Here is a 24853-nt window from a genome sequence, read left to right on the forward strand (position 1 = left end):
ACATAATTCCAAGTAGTTTTCTTTCTTTTCTTTTTTTTTTAAACAAATGTTTATTGATTTTTGATTCAGAATGTACATATATACAAGGCATATATAAACATACACTGTGAACAATGATAAACCCACCGCTAGCCCACCCACCAGTTTCTCATCTCTCAATAGTTACCAAAAGAAATACAAAAACAGGAGAAGATTACAGATTAACATAAGTCTCAGAACATGGTACATAGTGCAATTCCATGCAAACAAAATAAAATAAGAACAGCAAGTGTACAGACATCAGAGCAGTATTACCAGAGTATCAAGTCTGTGTAGAGCAAGGCATACATGTATTATTATTCTAGTAGCAGATAGATTTGTAGAATGAATAAGTAACAGAGTTTCCAGATTAATATGAATATGAATGTAGAACACCCTTACAGGATGTGTCAGGAGGAAGGTAAAGAGTCAAGGGTCTGTTGCAGATCTGTATTTTCTAGAAACTGTAGGAAAAGGCTCCAGATTTCATAAAATTCAACAGGCCTATCGGAATCATGCATTCATCATTATGACAGCTATCTTACTCCATAGTACACCTGCTAACTGAAAACCATTCCAGGGGAACACCTCATGTATCTGACAGAGAGAATAACAGAAGTGTGCAAAGCTTTTTTTAAATTACATAATTCCACAAGTGTTCTTTCATGTGTCCAAAATTTTGACTAGCAGTTATACATCATGAGTTAATAGGTTAATTCATTTATTTAACCCCCCCCCCCCCCCCCCCCCACACACACACACACACATTTTACTTGAATGAATCACATCACTGTGCATGTTGCTGTTTTTTTCTATATCGTCTGATTGATATTGATGAGTATATTCAGGTTTGCAATGGTTTACATGGTAAGCAATAGCTCGGAATGGCAAGTAATGGTAGTACTAATGAAGAACAAACACAAGCATAAATAAAATAAGAATATATGACTAATATGAGGAAAAATACATATTTCTTCTCTTCCTGCCTTGTCCAATCACACGCGTCAATTAGATCCATGGAGACAGAACGTTGGCCGATCCAGGTCGAGTATAAAAGGGCCGCAGATCAGTCTCATCTCCCCTTTGCATCTAGACTTTGACGCAAGTTGACTTTTTGCAAAACAACCTTTGAAAACCAAACTCTCGCAGTTTTAAACCGCTAGAGATAATCTGATCTTGTTGTAAAGCTAAACTCCTGCATCAGTGAACCGTGACCATGGTCGTCAGCCGCCCCCTGGAGCACCTGCTGGCAGCAGTCCTGGAGCTGCGTCTCGTCCCTGGAGGTAAGACAACTATATTTTTTATTTTTTATTATGTTTTAGTGGTTGATTAATCTCCTTATTACGGGTAAAAGCTTCATCAGTGAAGAAATCAGTGTAACTTTCAGGATTTAATGATGGACAGGTCACATCAGGCATCAGGCCTTTTAGAAAATCACAAATTTGACTTTCACTCGACGATTTCTCCGTGAATATTAATAATTTTAAGCAAAAAATGTCTCAAATTTCCCGGTAGGGATGTGGAATGTATATTTAATGAGCGATATGGTTTGAAAACACTGTTGTTTTGGTATGAGGACACCAAATCTAACAAATTTATTGAAAATATTGAAACAAAAAACCAAGTTTATTCCCTATATATGTTGATATATGAATATATGTTTCCCATGGAAACCATGGAATTATTATGAGGAGGACGTCAGAACGTCAACGGCTGCGTCAGAACGTGCAGCTGTACTGAAACATGTCGTGTTCTTCTGTCTGGATGAAACCCTGACTTCATTGTTTCACTGTTGAAGCTTGAACTTATTAATGTGGAAGCTTTTACTTTTAAGGTTTATTATATTAAATTAACTTGTTAGATATTCCTCAAAATACACCAACAAATTAATGTGAAGATTCAGCCTATTTCTTTCCGAGCTACATGTCAGATAGTTCGTGTCTCTCTCTCCCTATTTGATCATTTTCCGGTTGTCCCACTGCTTCCTTGATGATATTTTCTTTACTAAAAGCTCTGAGGCCTGAAATCTGAACCCAGATTAATAAAAAGAAGTGGAGGGAGCCGTGCGTAAAAGCGCGAGACAGTGCCTCCTCTCCAGCACTTATGAATCATTTCTCACGGCAACTTCTTATTAATGATGATGATGATGATGATGATGATTATTGTTATCATTATTAGTAGCGGTGGTGGGATTTAACCATTTAACTAAGTACATTTACTCAAGCTCTAAGCAAGGTTATTATAATTAACAACAACTAACGAAATAAAGAAAACTAGAATTGAAAAAAACATTTTTCGTTAACTTAAACAAAAATAAAAACGAGTTTTTTTTTAGTTTTTTTTTTAAAAAACGATAACTAACTGAATCTGTATTATGTGGTTACAAAACTAATTAAAATGATAGTGAAAATGTCCTTAGTTTTCGTCTTTGTCAACTTTTTTCATATGTAAACCTTTTTTGTTTGATATGAAATCTATTTAATCTATCTGGTTTTATGACTTAATAAACTTATTGGGGCTGAGATGGATAAGACAAAGGAAATAAAGGCAACATTTATTATGACTTTTTTGAATGTCACACCCAACAAATCCCCCATAACAAAAAAACTAAAACTAATGAAAACTAAACTAAAACTAAGCATTTTCCAAAAAATAAAAACGAATTGAAATTAATTTAATTTAAAAAGAAAAAATAACAACAAAATTAAAACTAAAATTAATGAAAAATCCAAAACTATTACAACCTTGGTTCTAAGTACAATTTTGAGGTACAGAGTACTTTATGTACACTTTTTAAGTACATTTTGATGCTGATACTATTTTACTTTTCCTGAAATAAGTATTGAATGTAGGACTTTTACTTCGTGGAGTAATTTCACAGTGTTGAATGAGTACTTTTACTTAAGTAAAGGATCTGAATAGTAGTAAAAGTAGTTTATTATTATGGTTTTTATTTTGTGTTCTCTGTTCATCTACTCTGACGAAAACGTCATAAACAGCTTTTATATTTACAATCATGTTTAGTTTCCAAACACAATATTTTGAATGACAATATGAGTAAAAGTATTTCACCACATAAACATGTGATATCAAGTCAAAAATAATTTTTTCTAAGATGAACACATTAACAGTTAGGTTGAAGAGTAAAATATGATGATCTCTATGTCTCAGATTAATGCAGCATAAATTGATTCTCATGTTCTCATCTGCTCAAAATAAAAATATTTGATATTGTGACGAGTCGTAGTTACGCTGCTGTTTTTTTAAAAATTAATTTTAACCTTGTTTGTTGCAAATTTAATGCAAACTATTTGATGTGAAGAGAAATCATTATGATGTAAACTCACATTCTCAGTTCCTTTTTTTCCTGCAGGAGACGGCTTCGCGGTGTTGGACGGTGATGCAGGTAACTATCTCCCAGACCTCATCTCTTCTGATGAGGAAGGTGAGTATGGGGCTTTTCCTCACGGTCAGGTTTCTCTAATTGAGTCCGACGAGGAGGAGGGTGCCTACTGGTCTGACTCTGCCAGTGAAGACTCTGGCTACGGCTCCCCATCTGAGGACGAAGAGGACCCATTTGACGAGGACATCCGTCTCCGCTCCCCTCTCCTCCAGAAGCTCCCACCTCCTGCTCCCCTTGGTGCCCTGTTCCCCAGTCTCTTTGGTGGCCAGCCTCCGGAGCTGCCTGCGCAGCCCTCTGCTCCCTCCACCCCAGGCCTCACCTCCACCAAGAGGACCAGGGAAGACAGCGATGGAGAGCAGGTAGGTACGAAGAGGCAGAGGATCCACCCTGAGGAGCCAGCTCCCTCGTCTTCAGGCCTCGCCTCCTCCACCAAGAGGACCAGGGAAGACAACGATGGAGAGCAGGTAGGTACGAAGAGGCAGAGGATCCACCTGGAGGAGCCAGCACCCACGCCTCCTGCTCCCAGGAGCACAGAAGAGGACTACAGGGACTCTGCACCCTCCACCTCTTCAGGCCTGGCTACCTCCACCACCAGGACATTCTGGCTCGGTCCTCGCCATCACCAGTGGGACGATGACAGCGACTCCGATGAGGACAGCTGGTAATGTATACTGCAGGATTGGAAAGCCTTTGCGTCTAGCGGGGCAGAAGAATCCTCAGGAAGCCTTTGCGTCTTGCGGGGCTCACTCAGCCCTCGGTAGCGTCTTGCACCAGGGCCCACTTGTACATATCTGAATCTTGAGGGCTAAAAGGCCCAGGTGAACTCTCCACATCTGACATTGTTGTGGATGCATTAGGTAGCGTCTTGCACCAGCTATTTCTTTTTACAGGTCTTTTTATTACAGTTAATGTATTTGGACAATGTGGGGTTCAGTGTCTTGCATCTATATTTGAATCTCACACCCAACAAATAACCCATTACAAAAAACTAAAACTAACACTAAAACTCATCAAAACTAAACTAAAACTAAACATTTTCAAAAAAAACGAATTAAAACTAGAAAACTCACTCTAAAAACGAATTCAAACTAACTGAATTTAAAAAAATAATAATAATAAATCACAACGAAATTAAATCTAAAACTAGTGAAAAATCCAAAACTGTTATAACCTTGGCTCTAAGTATAATTTTGAGGTAGAGAGTACTTTACTTTTGATACTTTAAGTACATTTTTATGCTGATACTTTTTTAACTTTGACTTGACATTGTTGTGGATGCATTAGGTAGTGTCTTGCACCTAGGTATTTCTTTTTACAGGTCTTTTTATTACAGTTAATGTATTTGGACAATGTGGGGTTCAATGTCTTGCAGCCCTAGTTTAAAGTGTTGAGGTTGTTTTAAGGTTCAGGGTGTTTAAAGGTGTGAACAGTGGATGGATGAGAGTGTGTTAGGATTTGACAACAAATGTTGGTGGCATTTATTGAAGTTAATTTCAACATGTCCAGTCAGTTTCTGTCCCTAACTCAAATACAATGTTCAAATAGAACCACAATAGCATAAAAAAGAATGAAAATCACATTAGTCAGCACTCAAGCCTTTTGCTGGAGTACAGACATGATGCTGTGTTGTGGATACATTAGGTAGCGTCTTGCACCTAGTTATTTCTTTTTACAGGTCTTTTTATTACAGTTAATGTATTTGGACAATGTGGGGTTCAGTGTCTTGCACTTGTTCTTTGATTTTTCAGCCACGGATACCAGAGGTAAGTTGACAATTAACGACAGCATTAACACATCTTAATTTCACTTATTTAATAATTGAGGGATTATTCGTCTTACTCACTTTGTTATGTTTTTTTTTTTGGCCACACCAAAAAAACGTAAGTCAATATTTAATGAGAAAATAAATAAGTGTAAGAATCTCACTTCCCAGTGATTCAAAGACTGTTGATTTTACTCACTATTGCTCTGTTGTGTTGTAACTGACAGACGTGAAGTAACTGGTGGCTAAATATCTTTGTCTTCTCTTTTTAGTCTAGGAGAGCCAACATCCAGGACTTGTTGACGACAGAGACGATGTGTTTACCCCTGGACCAGATGAGAAGGATGGACGACTACAGGAGCAGCAGGAGGGCGGTGGTGGCCTTTCTTTCACTAGGCTAAGTATGTAATCCCCTCACTGAGACTGCTAAAGTACCAGTAGTGACACTAAGTGGTGTTCAGTTCATTTTATATATGTGAATTGTGAATTTGTCCAACATTATTCATGAGTTATATTTGTGTCTTCCACAGGGCGGGACTCCTCTGTGTTTGTGGTACTCTTTGAGCAGCTGAGAGTGGCTGTCAATCATCTCAGGCAGAACCAGGACCACAGCAGACCACTGAGCCACTCTCAGCCTCAACCCCCCCTGCCTCTCCAGCCCGACCCCGACAACACCACCAGGTCCTGCCCCCACCCGACCAGCACAGAGGACGCTGTTACCATCTTCTTCTTCTGTGCTGAAGGGTTTGGGAAGCTCCTCACACACACAGGAAGCCCACACCACAGACAGCTGAGAAACTATTCTAAAGGCATTGAGTTTATTACACTGAATACAGTTTGTAAGGACCATACTGTTTATCTTCTGAATAAATATCTTAAATAAAAAACACATTTGGTGCAAATTATTTGATTTAAATTGTTTTAATATTTGATAACATTCCTGTTGGTTGCATTTGAGTGTTGGAACAAACAACCTATTGGTTGTGTGGTTTGGAGGATTTGTTGGTTTTGTAAGTCTTGAATTCTTTTTGCTCCACTGATGAATGAAGACTCTGAAAACTGAAAAAGTCCTGAATTCACAATAATTAAATGGGGACCACATTTAGCCCTCTGGGGTCCATCCATTTATTGAAAATGCACATGTTTCATTTACAGTAATAACTTTATTTATATATGATATGTAGACAAGCTGAGAAAGCCTGTTGAAAGTGCAATCATAGCACTTTTCACAGTGTGCCATTTATGTTTCTAGACCATTTTTAAAATGTGAATTTTCTTTCGACAATGAAAACTATTACTATTTTTAATTAATATGCAAATAGACTGTTTTGCAGTTTCATTTGTTATTTTTTCTGCTGTTTTTGTGTGTATAAATGGGAAAAAAAAGAAAAAAACATTTCCATAGACACCTGTGTCTTTTGTTTGTATTTTGGGTTCCTGGCAGCTTTATACTTTGTTAATTAAAATGAAATGAAAAATCTGACTGATAGCCAAGTTTGTGTGGAGAAAAAGGAGCCATGCATGTGATGTAAGGACAGACTGAAAGATGCTAAACAGAGACAGAAATGAATGCATAGGAAGTTGACAAATTTGGACCAAAATCTCCTGGACTTATGAGGTTTAATAACAAAACACAATCTCAAAACTTCCATTTACAAACTCTCACATAACTCATGCATCCATCATCCTTATCCGATTATCCGGTTACTCTGTTACTATGTGATTAAAGTTACAGATACACACACACACAGATGCACGAGTAAGCGCGCACACTCCTCCAGATACACATGCTTCACACACACACACACACACACACACACACACACACACACACACAGGTAACTTAATGTGACTTTACTTACATACACATACACACACATTTTGAGGTTGAAAGGGCATAGGTTGCTGTATAAATAAATACTTGAAAAGGAATGCTTGTTGTAGGTGTGCTCCTTGTACATAATATAGTATCATAACATTACTAGTATTAATTGTTTGAAATCTCTGAAGATCTCATCATAGTGTACACACACTGGCAGTAGCCCCCGTGGCCCTTTGAGAATTTCCCCAGAGGAAATTTTCTAGTGTTTTTGTTACTAGGCTAAGTTTAAACCCATTTAACAGTTCTACTCCGTTAATGTCCAGTATTGCATTTAACTTGTTCTGACCATATTTCCTCAACAAATTAAAGTCACAATTTTCATTATGGAGATGCAAACAAAAAGGCAAATGGTTATTAGTTTTTATTATTGATATATTCTTATTTTGTAACTTAAAAAGAAATCTGAAAAATAATTTATTGTTAAACAGCACTGTTAATGTCACAATTTTGATATATGTTGTGGAGATGCAAAGAAAAAGGCAAATTTGTGTTTCTGTAAGCAGAAAATGTTGAGTTCTTTTTATTTTAAAATAAGAAATAGCATAAACATAAATACCATAAACTCCCAGTGTAACGTATATGTGACATCACAGATCTCTGACATTTAGGGGTAGTATATAAAAAAACCCATCATAAATGTGTTCTATTTGGTCCACTTGGTCTGTGCTATATCCCCCATAATTTTTAATAGGTCTGGGTTCTTATGGGTTAATGTTAGCTAGCTAGCATTACGTTCTGATGCAAATTCAGCTAACACAGCTAACGTTAACGTTGGCAATATTCTTCAGCACTGCAACCATTTCATTTACACAAAGCAGTCAGTCCAGCACCTGTTGTACAAACGGCTAACCGACTCCACTAACGGACGGTTAGTCAGTAGCTAACGGCAACCAGCTAGCTGCAACTCCACGCGCTTCCACAAAAAAACGTTTCCCCCCTTTATTTTCATCCTTGACCCGGAACTGACCTTTTCGCATCCAGTCACACAAATAATGGCACATTTTTTATTTTTTGTATTATTTATTTTTTTATGTGTACATTTATTTATTGTAACAAAGCAACTGGTACACTTAATTTAATGTGAACAGGTTTCCAGTGGAACAGGAGAAACACTGCAGACTCGGCAGAAATATTTTTCTCTCCCATCGCAAAATGTAAGGTCAGCTCAAAATTAGTTTTAAGTCGCTTCTATTTAAAAAAATGTACATTTCAAACCTTCTTGTGGATGTCTCAAAAACAAGATGTTTTTTTTCTAAGAAGTCCAGATTTGCTGTCAAAGCCCCACTACACAATAATGGCACACGTAAAACTCTATCTAACTTTTTTCCCCTGCAGTCTATTCACTTCAGTTAATGCAGCAATCAAAGAAATATACACTAAAATATTATTTAAATATTATATCTTTCATATTAATACAACAAAAAAGAAAAGAAATAGCAGGTGTCTAGAAAAAAACCCATAGGCCAACAATATTTAGTAATAATAATACCTTTATTTATATAGCACTTTAAAAATAGCGTTCACGAAGTGAAGTACATATATATATATATATATATATATATATACACATACATACTATACATATAACATATACATAACATCACATGAAAACAAGTCTGTAAATGTAAATGTGTTTTGAGATGTGACTTAAAATAATTCACTGATTCAGTGAGCCTTAGCCTTAGGCCTATATGTGGAGAAAAAAAGAAATATTATTATTTAAAAATACAACATTTAGGTCACAAAGCCAGAGGTTCATGGCAAATAACACTTTTGCAGAGGCCAGTTAACAAACATTAACAATATTGATCAGAAAATTTGAATAACATTAAAAGTATCATAACTCATCTGTCTTTGTAATTCTTTATTTTCAAATGAACTGATTTATTAACTAAATTAACCTGGCACAAGGACACTTGCCTGCAGGAGGGTCCAGGGGAGCTTGATCTGTTTTGTTTTTATGATAAACAGACATCTCTTTTCATTTTTATTACAGAAAAATTCTCTCAGTGTGAATCAATTCATTTTAACTCTGAATCAGAAATTGGTCAGTTCCCTACCAAATATCACAAGCATCACTGCAACTGATTAAAAATAAGCCACCTGGTGTAATGCTTTAGTAAGTTTTACTTCAAACAACACTTTTGAAGGGGTGATGAGGAAAGTGTTGCCTCAGTTATTTCACCAGCACCTTCCTCTACACACACAGGATGACAGCAGGGGAAACTGGTGAAATATCACTCAGACTGTGAATAATCATATGTTAAGTCATGAGTAATGTATAGGCAGGTACAACAACATGGAACATTTTGTGTTTTAAGGTTTTATTTAACATTGTAGAGTTCTTGCTGAACCACTATATCAACAAAAAAAATCTAGCACCGACCATTTCCTCATGTCATCTCGTGTTGCAGAAACCAAAGGATGTTGACAGGTGTATGACATTTGATTTGGAAGATCTGAGTGCCCTTGCCTGTCATTTGATTTGATTTGATTTGATTTGGCTTGAGAGATTGATGTTTTCTTATCATAATAAACTTTACTCGTGAAAACTTGAACTGGTGCCAGAACTGCTTTGAAAAAAGCTTTCCATGGACCACCCTTTTTTAAAAAGTATGCAACTGGGTCAACTTATTAATTTGAAATTATTTTTATTGCCCTTGTTCATTACCAAAGTCCCAAAGTTAATGACTAAACAAATTCAAAGGTGGACAATTTTATTACATTATTACATTTGAGTGCATGCATGTTAAAGAAACTTCCGTATTAAATAAATTTGTTTTATTTTTGCAGAAAGTTGTTCAGACATTTATATGGACAAAAAGTATGCTGAAAAAGTAATTAACATGAAAAATATGTACAGTGAATTGGATGCTCTACTGAAAAACTATGATTTATGTTCAGTGTACTGAATTCTTATTTATTAAACCAATTACTTTTTTATGTTCAGGTTATTCAATTAGCCTACTGTCTTTAAAACTAACATGACTTGTAAATGTTGTTCACTCAAATTTTATCAAAAGATGTAAGAGAATATGCTAAAAGCGGTCAGTTAAGCAACCAGCATTCCATGTCCAAAAGGAACTAAAGCAAAGAAAAACTTCCTCCCACAGTCCAAAGACATGCAGCTTAGGTTTAATTGGTGACTATAAATTGCCCGTAGTATGAACAAATGTTTATCTGTCTCTATGTGTCAGCCCTATGATAGTCGAGAGTTGCTTTTCTCCACAACCACAAGAGTTATGAGAAGAAACAACACTGTTGAACGTAAATTCGAGTAGTTTTCTTTCTATACTTTGCTCTGATCTTGGGCACCACATATAATTTTGACCATTTATAGTGTTATCTAACACTTTGGAGGCAAACATAAAGTTTTTTTTATTATTGTTGTTATTATTGGAGAGATAAAGACCATGTGTTATAAAAACCTAGAAGACCTCCAGCTAGCTGCTCCTGGCCACGGGGCTTCCAACCTTTATCTGCGTCCGTCCTTCGTCTGCGTCCATCCTTCGTCTGTGTACATTGATGCCCCGTGGCCAGGAGCAGCAGGCTGGAGGTCCCAGAGCCCTCAGGAGGAAGGGACTGATCACCATGAAGGCCACGGTGCGTCTATCCTTGCCCTGCATCCATCCTCCGTCTGCGTCCATCCTTCGTCTGCGTCCATCCTTCGACTGTGTACATTCTTCAACTGTGTCCATTGACGCCCTGTGGCCAGGAGCAGCTGGCTGGAGGTTCCACAGCCCTCAGGAGGAAAGGACCGATCACCATTAAGGCCATGGTGCATCTATCCTTGGCCTGTGTCCATGCTTCATCTGTATCCATTGACGCCCTGTGGCCAGGAGAAGCTGGCTGGATGTCCCACAGCCAGTCCTTCGCCTACATCCATCCTTTGTCTTCGTCCATCCTTCAGTGGTCTTCATAGTCATCAGTCCCTTCCTCCTTAGGACTGTGGGACCTCCAGCCAGCTGCTCCTTGCCACGGGGCGTCAACCTTTGCATGCGTCCATCCTTAGTCTGTGTCCATCCTTAAGTAATCTTCATGGTCATCAGTCCCTTCCTCCTGAGGGCTGTGGAATCTACAGCTGCTCCTGGCCACGGAGAGTAAACCTTCGCCTGCGTCCATCCTTTATCTGCGTCAATCCTTCATCTGTGTCCACTGATGCCCTGTGGCCAGGAATAGCTGGCTGGAGGTTCCAAAGCCCCCAGGAGGAAGGGATGAATAACCATGAAGGCCACGGGCCGTCCATCTTTCGCCTGCGTCCATTCTGCATCTGCGTCCATCCTTCATCTGTGTCCATTGACGCCCTGTGGCCAGGAGCAGTTGGCTGGAGGTCTCACAGCCCTCAGGAGGAAGGGACTGATCACCATGAAGGTCACGGTGCGTCCATCCTTGGCCAGCGTCCATCCTTCGTCTGCATCCATTCTTTCTTCCTGTCAATTAATGCCCTGTGGCCTGCAGTGGCTTGCTGGGGGTCCCACAGCCCTCAGGAGGAAGGGACTGATGAACATTAAGGCCACGGTGTGCACATCCTTCGCCTGCATCCATCCTTCGTCTTTGTTCATCCTTCGATAGTCTTCATGTTCATCAGTCCCTTCCTCCTGAGGGCTGTGGGACCTCCAGCAAGCTGCTTCTGGCCACAGGGCGTCCATCCCCCATCTGCGTCCATCCTTCGTCTGCATCCAACCTTCGTCTGCATCCAACTTTCGTCTGCGTCCATCCTTCGTCTGCATCCATCCTTCGTCTGCATCCATCCTTCAGTAGTCTTCATGGTCATCAGTCCCTCCACTCTGAAGGCTGTGGGATCTCCAGCTGCTCCTTGCCACGGGGCGTCAACCTTCGTATGCGTCCATCCTTTCTCTGTGTCCATCCTTCGTCTGTGTCCATCTTTCGTCTGTGTCCATCCTTTAGCAGTCTTTATGGTCATCAGTCCCTTCCTCCTGAGGGCTGTGGAGTCTTCAGCTGCTCTTGGCCACGGGGCGTAAACCTTTGCCTGCGTCAATCCTTTATCTGCATTCATCCTACATTGCCGTCCACTGATGCCCTGTGGCCTGGAGCAGCTGGCTGAAGGTCCCAAAGCCCCCAGGAGGAAGGGATGGATGACCATGAAGACCATGGGCTGCCCATCTTTCGCCTGCATCCATTCTGAGTTTGCGTCCATTGACGCCCCGTGGCCAGGAGCGGCAGGCTGAAGGTCCCATAGCACTCAGACGGAAGGGAATGATCACCATGACGGCCACGGTGCGTCTATTCTTGGCCTGCGTCAATCCTTTATCTGTGTCCATTGACGCCCTGTGGCCAAGAGCAGCTAGCTGGAGGTCCCACAGCCCTCAGAAGGAAGGGGCTGATCACCATGAAGGACACAGTGCGTCCATCCTTGGCCTGCGTCCATCCTTCGTCTGCATCCATTCTTTCTTCCTGTCCATTGACACCCTGTGGATAGGAGCAGCTTGCTGGAGGTCCCACAGCCCTCAGGAGGAAGGGACTGATGACCATTAAGGTCACAGTGCGTCCATCCTTCGTCTGTGTCCATCCTTTAGCAGTCTTTATGGTCATCAGTCCCTTCCTCCTGAGGGCTGTGGAGTCTTTAGCTGCTCTTGGCCACGGGGCGTAAACCTTTGCCTGCGTCAATCCTTTATCTGCATCCATCCTACATTGCCGTCCACTGATGCCCTGTGGCCTGGAGCAGCTGGCTGAAGGTCCCAAAGCCCCCAGGAGGAAGGGATGGATGACCATGAAGACCATGGGCTGCCCATCTTTCGCCTGCGTCCATTCTGAGTTTGCGTCCATTGACGCCCCGTGGCCAGGAGCGGCAGGCTGAAGGTCCCATAGCACTCAGACGGAAGGGAATGATCACCATGACGGCCACGGTGCGTCTATTCTTGGCCTGCGTCAATCCTTTATCTGTGTCCATTGACGCCCTGTGGCCAAGAGCAGCTAGCTGGAGGTCCCACAGCCCTCAGAAGGAAGGGGCTGATCACCATGAAGGACACAGTGCATCCATCCTTGGCCTGCATCCATCCTTCGCCTGCATCCATTCTTTCTTCCTGTCCATTGACACCCTGTGGATAGGAGCAGCTTGCTGGAGGTCCCACAGCCCTCAGGAGGAAGGGACTGATGACCATTAAGGTCACAGTGCGTCCATCCTTCGTCTGTGTCCATCCTTTAGCAGTCTTTATGGTCATCAGTCCCTTCCTCCTGAGGGCTGTGGAGTCTTCAGCTGCTCTTGGCCACGGGGCGTAAACCTTTGCCTGCGTCAATCCTTTATCTGCATCCATCCTACATTGCCGTCCACTGATGCCCTGTGGCCTGGAGCAGCTGGCTGAAGGTCCCAAATCCCCCAGGAGGAAGGGATGGATGACCATGAAGACCATGGGCTGCCCATCTTTCGCCTGCGTCCATTCTGAGTTTGCGTCCATTGACGCCCCGTGGCCAGGAGCGGCAGGCTGAAGGTCCCATAGCACTCAGACGGAAGGGAATGATCACCATGACGGCCACGGTGCGTCTATTCTTGGCCTGCGTCAATCCTTCATCTGTGTCCATTGACGCCCTGTGGCCAAGAGCAGCTAGCTGGAGGTCCCACAGCCCTCAGAAGGAAGGGGCTGATCACTATGAAGGACACAGTGCGTCCATCCTTGGCCTGCGTCCATCCTTCGTCTGCATCCATTCTTTCTTCCTGTCCATTGACACCCTGTGGATAGGAGCAGCTTGCTGGAGGTCCCACAGCCCTCAGGAGGAAGGGACTGATGACCATTAAGGTCACAGTGCGTCCATCCTTCGTCTGTGTCCATCCTTCGTCTGTGTCCATCCTTTAGCAGTCTTTATGGTCATCAGTCCCTTCCTCCTGAGGGCTGTGGAGTCTTCAGCTGCTCTTGGCCACGGGGCGTAAACCTTTGCCTGCGTCAATCCTTTATCTGCATCCATCCTACATTGCCGTCCACTGATGCCCTGTGGCCTGGAGCAGCTGGCTGAAGGTCCCAAAGCCCCCAGGAGGAAGGGATGGATGATCATGAAGGCCATGGGCTGCCCATCTTTCGCCTGCGTCCATTCTGCGTTTGCGTCCATCCTTTGTCTGTGTCCATTGACGCCCCGTGGCCAGGAGCGGCAGGCTGAAGGTCCCATAGCACTCAGACGGAAGGGAATGATCACCATGACGGCCACGGTGCGTCTATTCTTGGCCTGCGTCCATCCTTCATCTGTGTCCATTGACACCCTGTGACCAAGAGCAGCTAGCTGGAGGTCCCACAGCCCTCAGAAGGAAGGGGCTGATCACCATGAAGGACACAGTGCGTCCATCCTTGGCCTGCATCCATCCTTCGTCTGCATCCATTCTTTCTTCCTGTCCATTGACACCCTGTGGATAGGAGCAGCTTGCTGGAGGTCCCACAGCCCTCAGGAGGAAGGGACTGATGACCATTTAAGGTTACAGTGCGTCCATCCTTCACCTGCATCCGTCCTTCGTCTTCGTCCATCCTTCAGTGTTCTTCATGGTCATCAGTCCCTTCCTCCTGAGGGCTGTGGGACCTTCAGGACTCTGCTCCTGGCCACAGGGCGTCAATCCTTCTTCCGCATCCATCCTTCAGTAGTCTTCATGATCATCAGTCCCTTCCTCCTGAGGGCTGTGGGACCTCCAGCCAGCCGCTGCTGGCCACAGGCTGTCATGGACAGGAAGAAAGAATGGACGCAGGCTAAGGATGGACGCACCGTGGCCTTGTGAGACCTCCAGCCTGCTGCTCCTGGCCACGGGACGTCAATGGACACAGACAAAGGATGGACGCAGGCCAAGGATAGATGCACTGTGGCCTTCATTGTGATCAGTCCCTTCCTTCTGAGGGCTCTGGGACCTCCAGCCTGCTGCTCCTGGCCACGGGACGTCAATGGACACAGACGAAAGATGGCGCAGATGCAGAATGGGCGCAGGCGAGGGATGGACGCAAAGGATGGACGCAGACGAAGGATGGACGCAGACGAAGGATGGAAGCAGACGAAGGATGAACGCAGATGAAGGATGGACGCCCCGTGGCCAGGAGCAGCTGGCTGGAGGTCCCACAGCCCTCAGGAGGAAGGGACTGATGACCATGAAGACTACTGAAGAATGGACACAGACGAAGGATGGACGCAGGCGAAGGATGGACGCAGACGAAGGATCGACGCAGACAAAGGATCGACGCAGACGAAGGATCGACGCAGACGAAGGATGGACACCCCGTGGCCAGTAGCAGCTGGCTGGAGGTCCCACAGCCCTCAGGAGGAAGGGACTGATGAAAATGAAGACTACTGAAGGGTCGACACTTACGAAGGATGGACGCATGGATGCAGGCGAAGGATGCACCGTGGCCTCAATGGTTATCTTTCTTTCTGTTAGTGTGTAACTCACTTTTTAACTCTTCCTTTGACCTCTTCTTGGATCAGAGCCTCGATAATGGCTTGCTCTGCCAGGAAGCAGTCGTCAGGCAGCTCTGGCATCAGCAACTGGTTCTTCTGTTTTCTTTGCCGGCCATTTACTGAGCAGGAATCCCCCTGCTGGGCGATAATCAGCTTACCTGTCTTTACTTCTTAGAGCTTCTTTGGGTTCAGTTTTTTCTTCTGTAGATTGAAAAGATAAAGAATTATAAGTAAACTATGGCAATCATATTTTTCTGTGGTTACATACAACTAAAACGTCTTAGTATGAATGTTACAGACAACTTATAATGTTGTCACCATGAAGCTTTGATACATTCAAAGCTTCAAACATGGCTTACCTGGCTGAAACTGAAGAAGCCATTCTTGGTCTTTTTAGTTTTTCCAGCTTCATCTGTTGTTGCTGACACTGGATGAAGGCCACGGTGCGTTCATCCTTGGCCTGCGTCCATCCTTCTTTTGTGTCCAGTCTTTCTTTCTGTCCATGGACGTCCTGTGGCCAGGAACAGCTGGCTGGAGGTCCCACAGCCCTCACAAGGAAGGGACTGATGACCACCACCTACAGAAAAAATGTCAGACTTACCTTCTCTCCTGGAGTGTCCCCTTCCCTGTCCTTCCCCTTGTCCTACACCTGAACATACAGCCAAAACACTCACATTAAGTACATTGTGTTCAAACTGTCTTCTGGACCTAAGTGAAGGTGGTTGTTGTCTTACCTGTCTCTCGTAGATAAGGATGTAGGCAGATTTCCGACGCTGCTCACACACGGCTGCGCCTGTTGTTTCAGTGACCTCTGAGTCATTGTATGTCAGCCAGTGGTCAGCTGGCTCATCCAGACAGTCGTCTGGGTGGATGCCGTCACAAATGTAGTGTCCTAACAGGAAAGAGATTGTTGTTGAGACTTTAGGATGCAGTGGGGGTGATGTAGGTTTGTCACAATCATCATCAAAAAATGCTTTCACAATGTATACAAAACATAAAGTCTGCGGTCACAAGGGTTAGGCCATAAATAATAGCCTGGTCACACCAGTTACTGACGACTACAGAAGTTCCCATTAAGCCTTCAGTGAGTGATTATCTTACCTGATGTTGCACTGGTGCCGAGATGGCTGACTGCACTGACCAGACTGTAGCAGCCACCACCCTGAGAAGGAACACAGTTTAAAAATGTTAGCTTCACACAAAAACAAAAAATCAACAGCACATATTTACTTTGATATCAACCTGATGCTTGTGTTTGTTAGTTTGTCTTTACCAGTTTGGAGGACACCACCAGGTCCCTGTCCAGCATGACAGGGTCATGCACCTTCACCATCTGGTAGCTTGAGGTGAAGCGGAAGCGCTTCAGGTGCAAGATGAGCACTCTGTAGAAGAAGAAAAAAAGACAGATGGTTGAAAATCACCACTATACCCTACCACTTTCAATAAAAAGCATAAAAATGCCAAAAAAAATAATCTTTAAAAAAAAAAAATATATATATATCTATGGAGGATAGTAAAACCCAGTCTGAGAACCACTCAGGTGTTTGATCATTTATAATGGATATGATGTCACTCACCTTGGCAGGGTCTCGAAGGCCAACCTCTGTCCAGATGTTTTCCCTCCACATTCACATCTGTACTCCAGCTCCGTCTCCTATAGAACAGATACAACAGGCTGTGTGTTATAAACTAGTGAAGTACTAAGAACAAACATACAAACAGAGCTTGTGTGTGTGTGTGTGTGTGTGTGTGTGTGTTTGTATGTTAGTGTATGTGTGTCTTCTGTTAATGATAATAAGACTGAACAAGGACAGGTGGATCTTACCTTCAGGTACTCCTGGAGCATGTCGTCCACAGTTCCTCCAGGAACCAGATCCAGGGAAAGGTTAGTGAACACCTCCTGTCTTTTTGACTGGACCCCGCACCTGCACATTAAAGGAACAACACATGTAGGAATACAGCCGAAGAGATCCAGAGAAGGCCTCCTGCTGGACCAGACCAGGGGCTTTTCTAGACCAGGTTATTTGGAAGACAATGTTTTTCTCTATGGGCTTACCTCTTGCATGTCCTGGTGTTTTCCAGCTTGAACACCAGGTGATTTTCTACAGGGCAGGTGTATCTTCTACTGTTGCAGGCTGCAATGTCCTGCAGCACAGGGGACAGACTCCTCATCTGGTCCAGGACCGTGGTCAGGAATTCATGAGCGTCCTGAACACAAAGAAACACAACAAAGAGGAGTTTATAAACCGAGGAGAAACTATCATAAGGAGGTGAAATAATGGAACATCAAACTAGATGACTCACTTTTTGCTGACAGTCTCTAAACTCAGGCGCCTGGACTGAGACTACCTCCTTAAAAGAGCACATGAGGGGTCTTTTGCTGTCGCTGGAGGCGCGGGCATCTCTGATTGCCATGAAGCTTCTGCAGAGTGTGAAAGAGAAGAGTTAGATCTCTTATTCTGTTTTGTTCTTCAGATTGGTGCAAAAACCTGATGGCTACGTGTGTGTGTGTGTGTGTGTGTGTGTGTGTGTGTGTGTGTGCAGTACCTCAACAGTCGAGCCTCAGGGACTGAATTCCAAACGTCCTCCTGGCAGCTGATGTCCCTGACGAAGTTCTCGAGTGTCAGGAGACTCTGCAGGCTGGAGTTCATGTAGCAGCTCATCCCAATGTTTGGAAACCTGACACACAAACACAACAGGTCAAAACACATCAACATCATCACTTCTTTACTCACCAATCACAAACTGGAGCTCATTTTTCACAATTCATGTCTTGAGACTTTAGTTCTAGTGCAGATGTACTCACCCAAAGCTGCTGATGGTAGAGGTGCTTCTCTTATCACCATCACTGAAATGGACAACACTTTTTGGGTTGCTATCGAGAAAAACACAAACACAAGGTCAATAAACATGACGACAAAATAACTGAAACTTTTCACAGAATATCTTTAACCCCCATGTTGGACTGCAACATTTGAGTCAGCTCTTATCTGTTCAAAATATCCTTAAAAGCTGAACTTTTGTAACAAAAAATATTTGGAGTGTATCGTCAATGATGGAGAGTTCGTGTTTAACTCACTTTTTAACTCTTTCTTTGACCTCTTCTTGGATCAGAGCCTCGATAATGGCTTGCTCTGCCAGGAAGCAGTCGTCGTGTATCTCTGGCAGCAGCAACTGGTTCTTGTGTTTTCTTGGCTGGCCGTTGACTGAGCAGGAATCCCCCTGCTGGGCGATGATCGGCTCCACCTGGTCTTTTTGTGACAACGAGCTCAACTTTTGCTGCTTAATTGTCTCTTTTGGTGCTTCAGGACGGCTGCTGTAAGAAACACAGTTTGTTGATTTATTATTGTGACATAGTACAAGTGACAGAAAGACAAAATGCTGCAAAACACTGGTTGTAATATGTTTCCATGAGACAAATATTCAAATAAATATATTTTACAAACAATTCACAATGACCATGTGAAATCGCTTATTCAATATAGCTCCAATTTGTGTCTTTCATATAATATGATTAAAGTCAGACAGATCTGACCTGACGAAAAAATGACTAAATCTTCCTTTATTGATATTGTTTTGGAGTGGAGGTAACTTTTAACTTACCTGTTAAATTGTTCCTCAGGCAGCACTTCGATGACCTCCGGCTCGGGAAATTTTGCCGACGACAAGTTCTCTTCCAATATTTCCAGCTCTGTGACAGACTGCACGTCCATGTCCTGACAAGAAAGTGAGCTCCGCTTTATCTCCTCGTTTGTCTCTTCTGGTGTTTTTCTGCAGCTGGAGGGAAGAAGAGAAACATGTTTAGTTTTTGTTATGATCATGTTGCAGGTTATATATATATATATATAAATTATCATTACACTAAATCCAGACAGAAAAAATACTACATTTTAAGCTGCGGTGTTGTCATTTAAAAATAAAATAAGCGTCATTACCTCCTCTGAAAAGTCTCCTGGTGTTCGGGGGCAGCAGCAGATGGAGAGACTCGTGTTCTTTTCTGTTGGAGGAAAAATAAATGCTCACGGTTAAATAATGCAAATAAATAGTAACTGTATACTTTTTTTTATTGGTCTAGATTAGTAACTGTGATTAATGTTCTGTGAAACATACCTTACAACATTTAAACAGCCGACGCCACCAACAGGTCTTCTTGGATGACTCAGTTGATTCTGTAGATTGATCGGTTACGTTGGTGTCACTGGCGTTGGAGAGAAACATGGTGAGGTATTTCATATTAAATGTAATGTTTAAGTCAGACAATAATTTAAATTAATTTAAATGTTGTGGAACACTGTTTTTTTTTGTCAGTAATTATAAAAAAAAAAGAAAAAGTAAAAATATGAGTGTTGAAACACACAAATATATTGAGGATAAAAGTTCTTACCTGTCTTTACATCTGGGAGCCTCTTTGGGTTCAGTTTTCTTCTTCTGTAAATTGAAAAGATAAACAATAATAATAAGTAAACTATGGCAATATTTTTTGTGGTTACATACAACTAAAACGTCTCAGTATGAATGTTACAGTCAACTTATAATGTTGTCACCATGAAGCTTTGACACGTTCTGTCAAACATAGCTTACCTGGCTGAAACTGCCAAGCCATTCTGAAAAGCCATTCTTGGTCTTTTTAGTTTTTCCAGCTTCAGCTGTTGTTGCTGACACTGGAGCAGAGGGGGCAGCAACACTGTTGGAACAGCGAAACACAATTAGATCATTTAAGCAAAGAATAAATCATTTAGCATGTGAAACAATTGTTTCAAGGGGTTAAGCCATACAACAAATGGATTTATATTTTTATAATCTTACTGTGGATATGTAGAATTTGATAGCACAATAGAAATATAACAGTTAATATTTATTTACCTCTTATGAGAGCTGAGGTGTTGTTTGCTCTCATCTGCCACAAAATCCTCCACAGGTGCTATCTTTTTCTTTTCAAAATAAAGAAAAAATAAGTTGAATATTGACAGAAATGTGGGAAAAAAAACAATATGCCTTTATAGCTGCTGTGAGCTTACAGAAAATATCTCCAAGTCATTTAACTGAGGACAGTTTCTCAGTTCACAAAGTCACATAAATAGTAAAGAATCGACTGAAAAATGTGTTGATCATCTGTGAAACATACCTTAAGTCGAAGAGCACGTAGTACAAACATCTTGAATGCAGTTTTGATCAGTTTTCTAACTCTGGGTTAAACTAAACTTCTTGACTGTTCGGGTTGATAAACTGATATGAACTGTCTGTAACCTTGTCACATATAGAAAAGAACTGTTCTAGAATGTGTTTGTCATCATCTCCATTCCGTCCTAATTAGCATATAGAATGTTTTGTTCAAAATATGTATGTCATATATTTTATACATGTATACTAATTTTGTACGTACACAGTATAAACTATAAATCCCCAAGTAGCTAGCTATAAGCATTACTACCATTTACTAAAGTAAAATAACATCACATAGGCTATACATACCTCATTCAAATGTTATTTAATATCAAACTGTCACTTTGAAAAATATTATTCTTGTTTGCCATCTTACCCATGGGTCCGATGAGAAGATGATATCAGCTCCTTTTCTGTGCGTCCAGTGGGCTACAAGATGCGTTTAGCCTAGCTTAGCACAAATTGTAAGCTAGTAGCAGGTTGAAACTGCTAGCTTAATTTCACCAAAAGTGAAAAAATACCTTACAACTTCTCCAAAGCTGCCTCCATCTTGTTTCTTACCTAACTTACCTAACATGTTTCAATAAATAACAAATAATATTGTGGTTTAGCAGCACTTGCTCTAAGAGTTGGAGCTAATGTGTTCACTTTTTTAACAACAAACCACTAAACCTAACTACTTAGCGCATTATGTGTGTGTGTGTGTGTGTTTTTAATTCCTATGTAACTAGGCTAGCTGCATTTACATTTACATTTAAGTAAGAGCTTCATTGTGGAAATTAAAAGCACTTATTTATAATATATTATATATTATCCTTAGCAAGTGTTACATTTTTGGAAATTCAAGTCTTGAAATTGTTATATTGCTATCCATAAATACGCACACATCTAGAAACTGTAAAATAAGACGAGAAAAACAAAAAACATAATTCAACCACTTTATGTCATCTTAATTGTACAACTAGTCTATCAACAGATACGTATGAATGGATTAGAATTGTTTGAAATTGCTTAAAATAAGTGTTTAATCCTGTTGGTACAGTTAAAATTAGTTAATTTGATTATATTCTTGATAGAGAACCCAGCACGCATGGACGCTAAAATATTTAATATGACCAAAAATAAATAACTATATCAAAAATAAAAAGGTAAAAAAAAGAAGAATTCAATCATTCATATTCAACCTATCTTAAGTCGTTTTTTTTCTTTTTAGATATTTAACGCTATCTGTGGTTTAAATAAATGTCCAATGCCAACATTTATTCTGGTGTCTGAGCTGAAAAATCAAACTGGGCTGAAACAATTTAAACAGTTTTATTGCACATTTATTTATTTACAAAACATTTTGACATGTCACAGATGTTAAATATAAAATAATAACTGAATTCCATCTAGCTACTTCAGTCTGAGGACCTGATAGAAGCCACATGTCCCCTGTCTGATCTCACAGCTCATCCTTGTTTGATGCAGTTAGTTAAAGTTTATAATAAACTTTCAGTGGGTGTTCCACAAGATCAGCACTGGGCCCTCTAATCATTTATCTGATATACAGTATTCATGATCCTCCACAACAGTGTCACAGTATCAATGTCAGACTCTATGGTGATGACAGTTTAATATTAGTGTGAACACACAGGAAAGTGAGCTGCTTTGAAACAGCCTTATCTCTCCACCACAGGGGCTGATGGGAGGTCTGAGGACCTGATAGAAACCACGTGGCTCTCGTCTGATTTCACAGCTCATACTTGTTTGGCCTCAGCTGAATCAGAGCGCCACTTCTCCCCAGGTTCACCAGAGGAAATGCCGCTGCTCTGTGCTGTCTGTGCTCAGGTGAGTGTTTCCAGCTAATCAGGAGCCAACAAACTCCACCTTTAACAAACACTAGCTGTGTCCCAATGTCAAGGATCCTTCCTTGGTAGGATCCTTCCTTCAGAGTCGGGTCCTCCGAAGGCAAGGCAAGAGTCCTTCCTTTGACTGGTGTAATGCACAAATGGGACAGCCTTCGGAGTGTGCAGCTGTGCGTCATTGCGTAATTGGACGTCCTGCTTAACTTCAGCGCCGCTCTCGGACCTTTGGCTAAGATCAAGTGTAGTATCTGTTCTTATCAGTTTAATAAAAAATAAATAAATAAATTCAGCGCCGCAATTTCAAAATCAGTTCACGACATGAATGTGTCTCTGGCATCAGCACTCTGACACATATTTGTGAAAATGGAAGAAGATGCTTTAAGGTTGAATCTCCACGATTTATCAAGTAAAAACCATAAAGTGGATTAAACCTGAATATTTAACTGATCCTGGCTGAATTCGGCCGCTACTTAGTGTCATGAATGCAGCGGCGCATAATTCATCATGGAAATATATTCTGTGATTTTTTATTTTTTATTTTACAGTACAGTACAATAACAGTTATTTATAAATAACAATAACGGATAATAGCGGACTTTCGGTCCCTGTAAACACTATAAAGAAATGTATAACTTTCTGAATGGCACAGTTGCACATAGTACATCATCATCGGACACATATAAATTAATAAACAATAACTTTAGCGACTGAGACGGCATTAATTAACTTAACCGGCAATGTATCAAGATGACGTTTATTATCTTTAGACAAATATTCTGGCATTTGTTTATGTTTATGTTTTTGCTTGACTTTGAACACACATTTTGTAAGTTATGTGACAACATTCAGTGTAAACTGTAAATACTTATTTAAATGCATATTGAGCCGCTAGCGTCGCTGTTTCTACGCTCGCCATTTTTAAATCTCCCGGTAGACCGGTGTGCGTAATGCTTTATGGGTAATGGGAGCGCACGGAGGATACACACATGCATCCTTGGAATTTGGGCAGAAGAAGGACTCTGTCCTCCGGAGCATCCTCGACATTGGGACAGTCCTTCGGCGGATGTCGATGACGTGGCATCCTTCAAATCCAGCCGTTTGAGCATCCTTCCTTGACATTGGGACACAGCCACTGTCACACTCACACTACCTGTCTGTCTCCACACAGCACTGGCTTCCATGGCTGCACAGCTGCTTCAGGAGGATTTAACATGGACCAGGAGAGTTGGTGAAAGTGTCTCCTTCAGCTGTCAAGGCATTGTCCAGTGTGATTACAGTTATTCTTTCTGGTTCCAGAAGACAGACACAGAAACATTCACACTGATTCTGCGTATTGACAGGAGTAATGGTAACATAGCTAGAAGTTACAATCATTCTCAGGAAGATGATTTCTCAGCTGTGAATAAACAGAACGGCTGGGAGTTGCAGATCCAGAGCGTTAAACTAAATCATTCAGCCACCTACTACTGCTGCTGTGCAAAATATGCTTCCCACAGTGAGAAAAGATCCCTGCAGCCTGAACAAAAACCTCCAGATGAACAGATATTTGTCCTAAACTGTAGTTTGAGTTCTTCACTGTTTGTTTGGGTGAACAGTAACTCTGGTGTCATGTGTTGCACTGATGTTAAAAGTAGGAGGATCACAGCTCTTTCTCCTTCAAATAAAAACAAGACTACAGTGCAACACACAGTGACTGTGTGGCCGAGCGCAGGATTCATCCTCTGAGGAACAAGAACGTCTAAACCAACAATCCACGGACACTGACACTCTGCTAGTGTGTCTTAAAAGGACATTGAAGAGACAGTCATGTTAATAAATAATAATAATAATAATGCATTTTATTTACAGGCGCCTTTCAGGACTCTCAAGGTCACCTTACAATAAACAATTTAAAAACAAAACAATAATAATAAAACAGCAATGGCAGTAATAATAAACAACAATGAAACAATTACAAATTTGAACAATAAAGACAACAATGACAGTAATAATAAACAATAAACAACACTGAAACAATACAGAGAAAAATTGTAATTTGAAAATGATGAATATTTTAGGGATAGGCTAGTCTGAACAGGTGTGTTTTGAGATGTGACTTGAAAGTTGACAGTGTTGTTAGAGAGCGGATGTACTGAGGGAGTTTGTTCCAGAGTCGGGGGGCAGAGCAGCTAAAAGATCGTAGTCCCATTGTGGCTAAATGGGCGGAAGGGGTGGAGAGGAGTGAAGCAGAGGAGGTCCTGAGTGTACGGCAGGGTGTGTAGGTTTGGAGGAGCTCAGTGAGGTATGATGGTGCAAGGTTGTGGAGGGCTTTGAATGTGAGGAGCAGGATCTTGTTCTAATATGAACATTCGAGAAGCACATCATGGTGCTGAAATATGATACTGCTTCATAATTTG

At 41.6% G+C, this 24853-nt stretch overlaps 2 protein-coding genes, 1 long non-coding RNA gene and 1 other non-coding gene across 5 annotated transcripts; 3 read left to right on the forward strand and 1 right to left on the reverse strand.

Annotated features, from left to right (window-relative positions):
* The first annotated feature begins 1028 nt into the window (after positions 1–1028).
* Positions 1029–4472, forward strand: LOC131990627 (uncharacterized). Of its 2 annotated transcripts, XM_059355706.1 has the most exons (3): positions 1029–1301; positions 3392–4109; positions 4147–4472. In XM_059355706.1, exons 1-2 carry the CDS (start codon positions 1235–1237, stop codon positions 4084–4086), a joined length of 762 nt encoding a protein of 253 aa, XP_059211689.1. In that variant the 5' UTR covers positions 1029–1234; the 3' UTR covers positions 4087–4109; positions 4147–4472. The 2 variants fall into 2 exon arrangements, with proteins under 2 accessions (XP_059211689.1, XP_059211688.1); XM_059355705.1 differs by having other exon boundaries at positions 3392–4472.
* Positions 4473–5289: 817 nt separating this feature from the next.
* On the forward strand, positions 5290–6507 carry LOC131990628 (uncharacterized). Its single transcript, XR_009396067.1, has 2 exons — positions 5290–5584; positions 5714–6507. It is a non-coding gene; the product is annotated as an uncharacterized LOC131990628 (long non-coding RNA).
* Positions 6508–15806: 9299 nt separating this feature from the next.
* LOC131990652 (ubiquitin carboxyl-terminal hydrolase 26-like) lies at positions 15807–20820 on the reverse strand. Its single transcript, XM_059355735.1, has 18 exons — positions 20573–20820; positions 20311–20378; positions 20029–20131; positions 19832–19875; positions 19558–19645; positions 19383–19444; positions 19051–19224; positions 18527–18763; positions 18254–18322; positions 17995–18126; positions 17752–17869; positions 17504–17655; positions 17273–17372; positions 17025–17101; positions 16721–16829; positions 16549–16609; positions 16182–16339; positions 15807–16096 (listed from the first exon to the last, which is right to left on the reverse strand). The coding sequence occupies exons 1-18, from the start codon at positions 20600–20602 to the stop codon at positions 16091–16093; spliced, it is 1788 nt and encodes a 595-aa protein (XP_059211718.1). The 5' UTR covers positions 20603–20820; the 3' UTR covers positions 15807–16090.
* Positions 20821–22664: 1844 nt separating this feature from the next.
* On the forward strand, positions 22665–22851 carry LOC131991736 (U2 spliceosomal RNA). The gene has a single exon (XR_009396168.1). It is a non-coding gene; the product is annotated as a U2 spliceosomal RNA (small nuclear RNA).
* Positions 22852–24853: the final 2002 nt, after the last annotated feature.

Source organism: Centropristis striata, chromosome 18, assembly GCF_030273125.1.
Source record: "Centropristis striata isolate RG_2023a ecotype Rhode Island chromosome 18, C.striata_1.0, whole genome shotgun sequence".
Lineage (NCBI taxonomy): Eukaryota > Metazoa > Chordata > Actinopteri > Perciformes > Serranidae > Centropristis > Centropristis striata.

Bases quoted from the DNA above. Each gene is read 5' to 3' on its own strand.
- LOC131990627 (XM_059355705.1), top strand. From the start codon at position 1,235: ATGGTCGTCAGCCGCCCCCTGGAGCACCTGCTGGCAGCAGTCCTGGAG. The intron at 1,302-3,391 runs GTAAGACAACTA...TTTTTCCTGCAG, and splicing joins GCTGCGTCTCGTCCCTGGAG to GAGACGGCTTCGCGGTGTTG.
- LOC131990652 (XM_059355735.1), bottom strand. From the start codon at position 20,602: ATGTTTGTACTACGTGCTCTTCGACTTAAG. The intron at 19,646-19,831 runs GTAAGAACTTTT...CTCCAACGCCAG, and splicing joins GCTCCCAGATGTAAAGACAG to TGACACCAACGTAACCGATC. The intron at 16,830-17,024 runs GTGAGTGACATC...CTTCTTCTACAG, and splicing joins GCCTTCGAGACCCTGCCAAG to AGTGCTCATCTTGCACCTGA.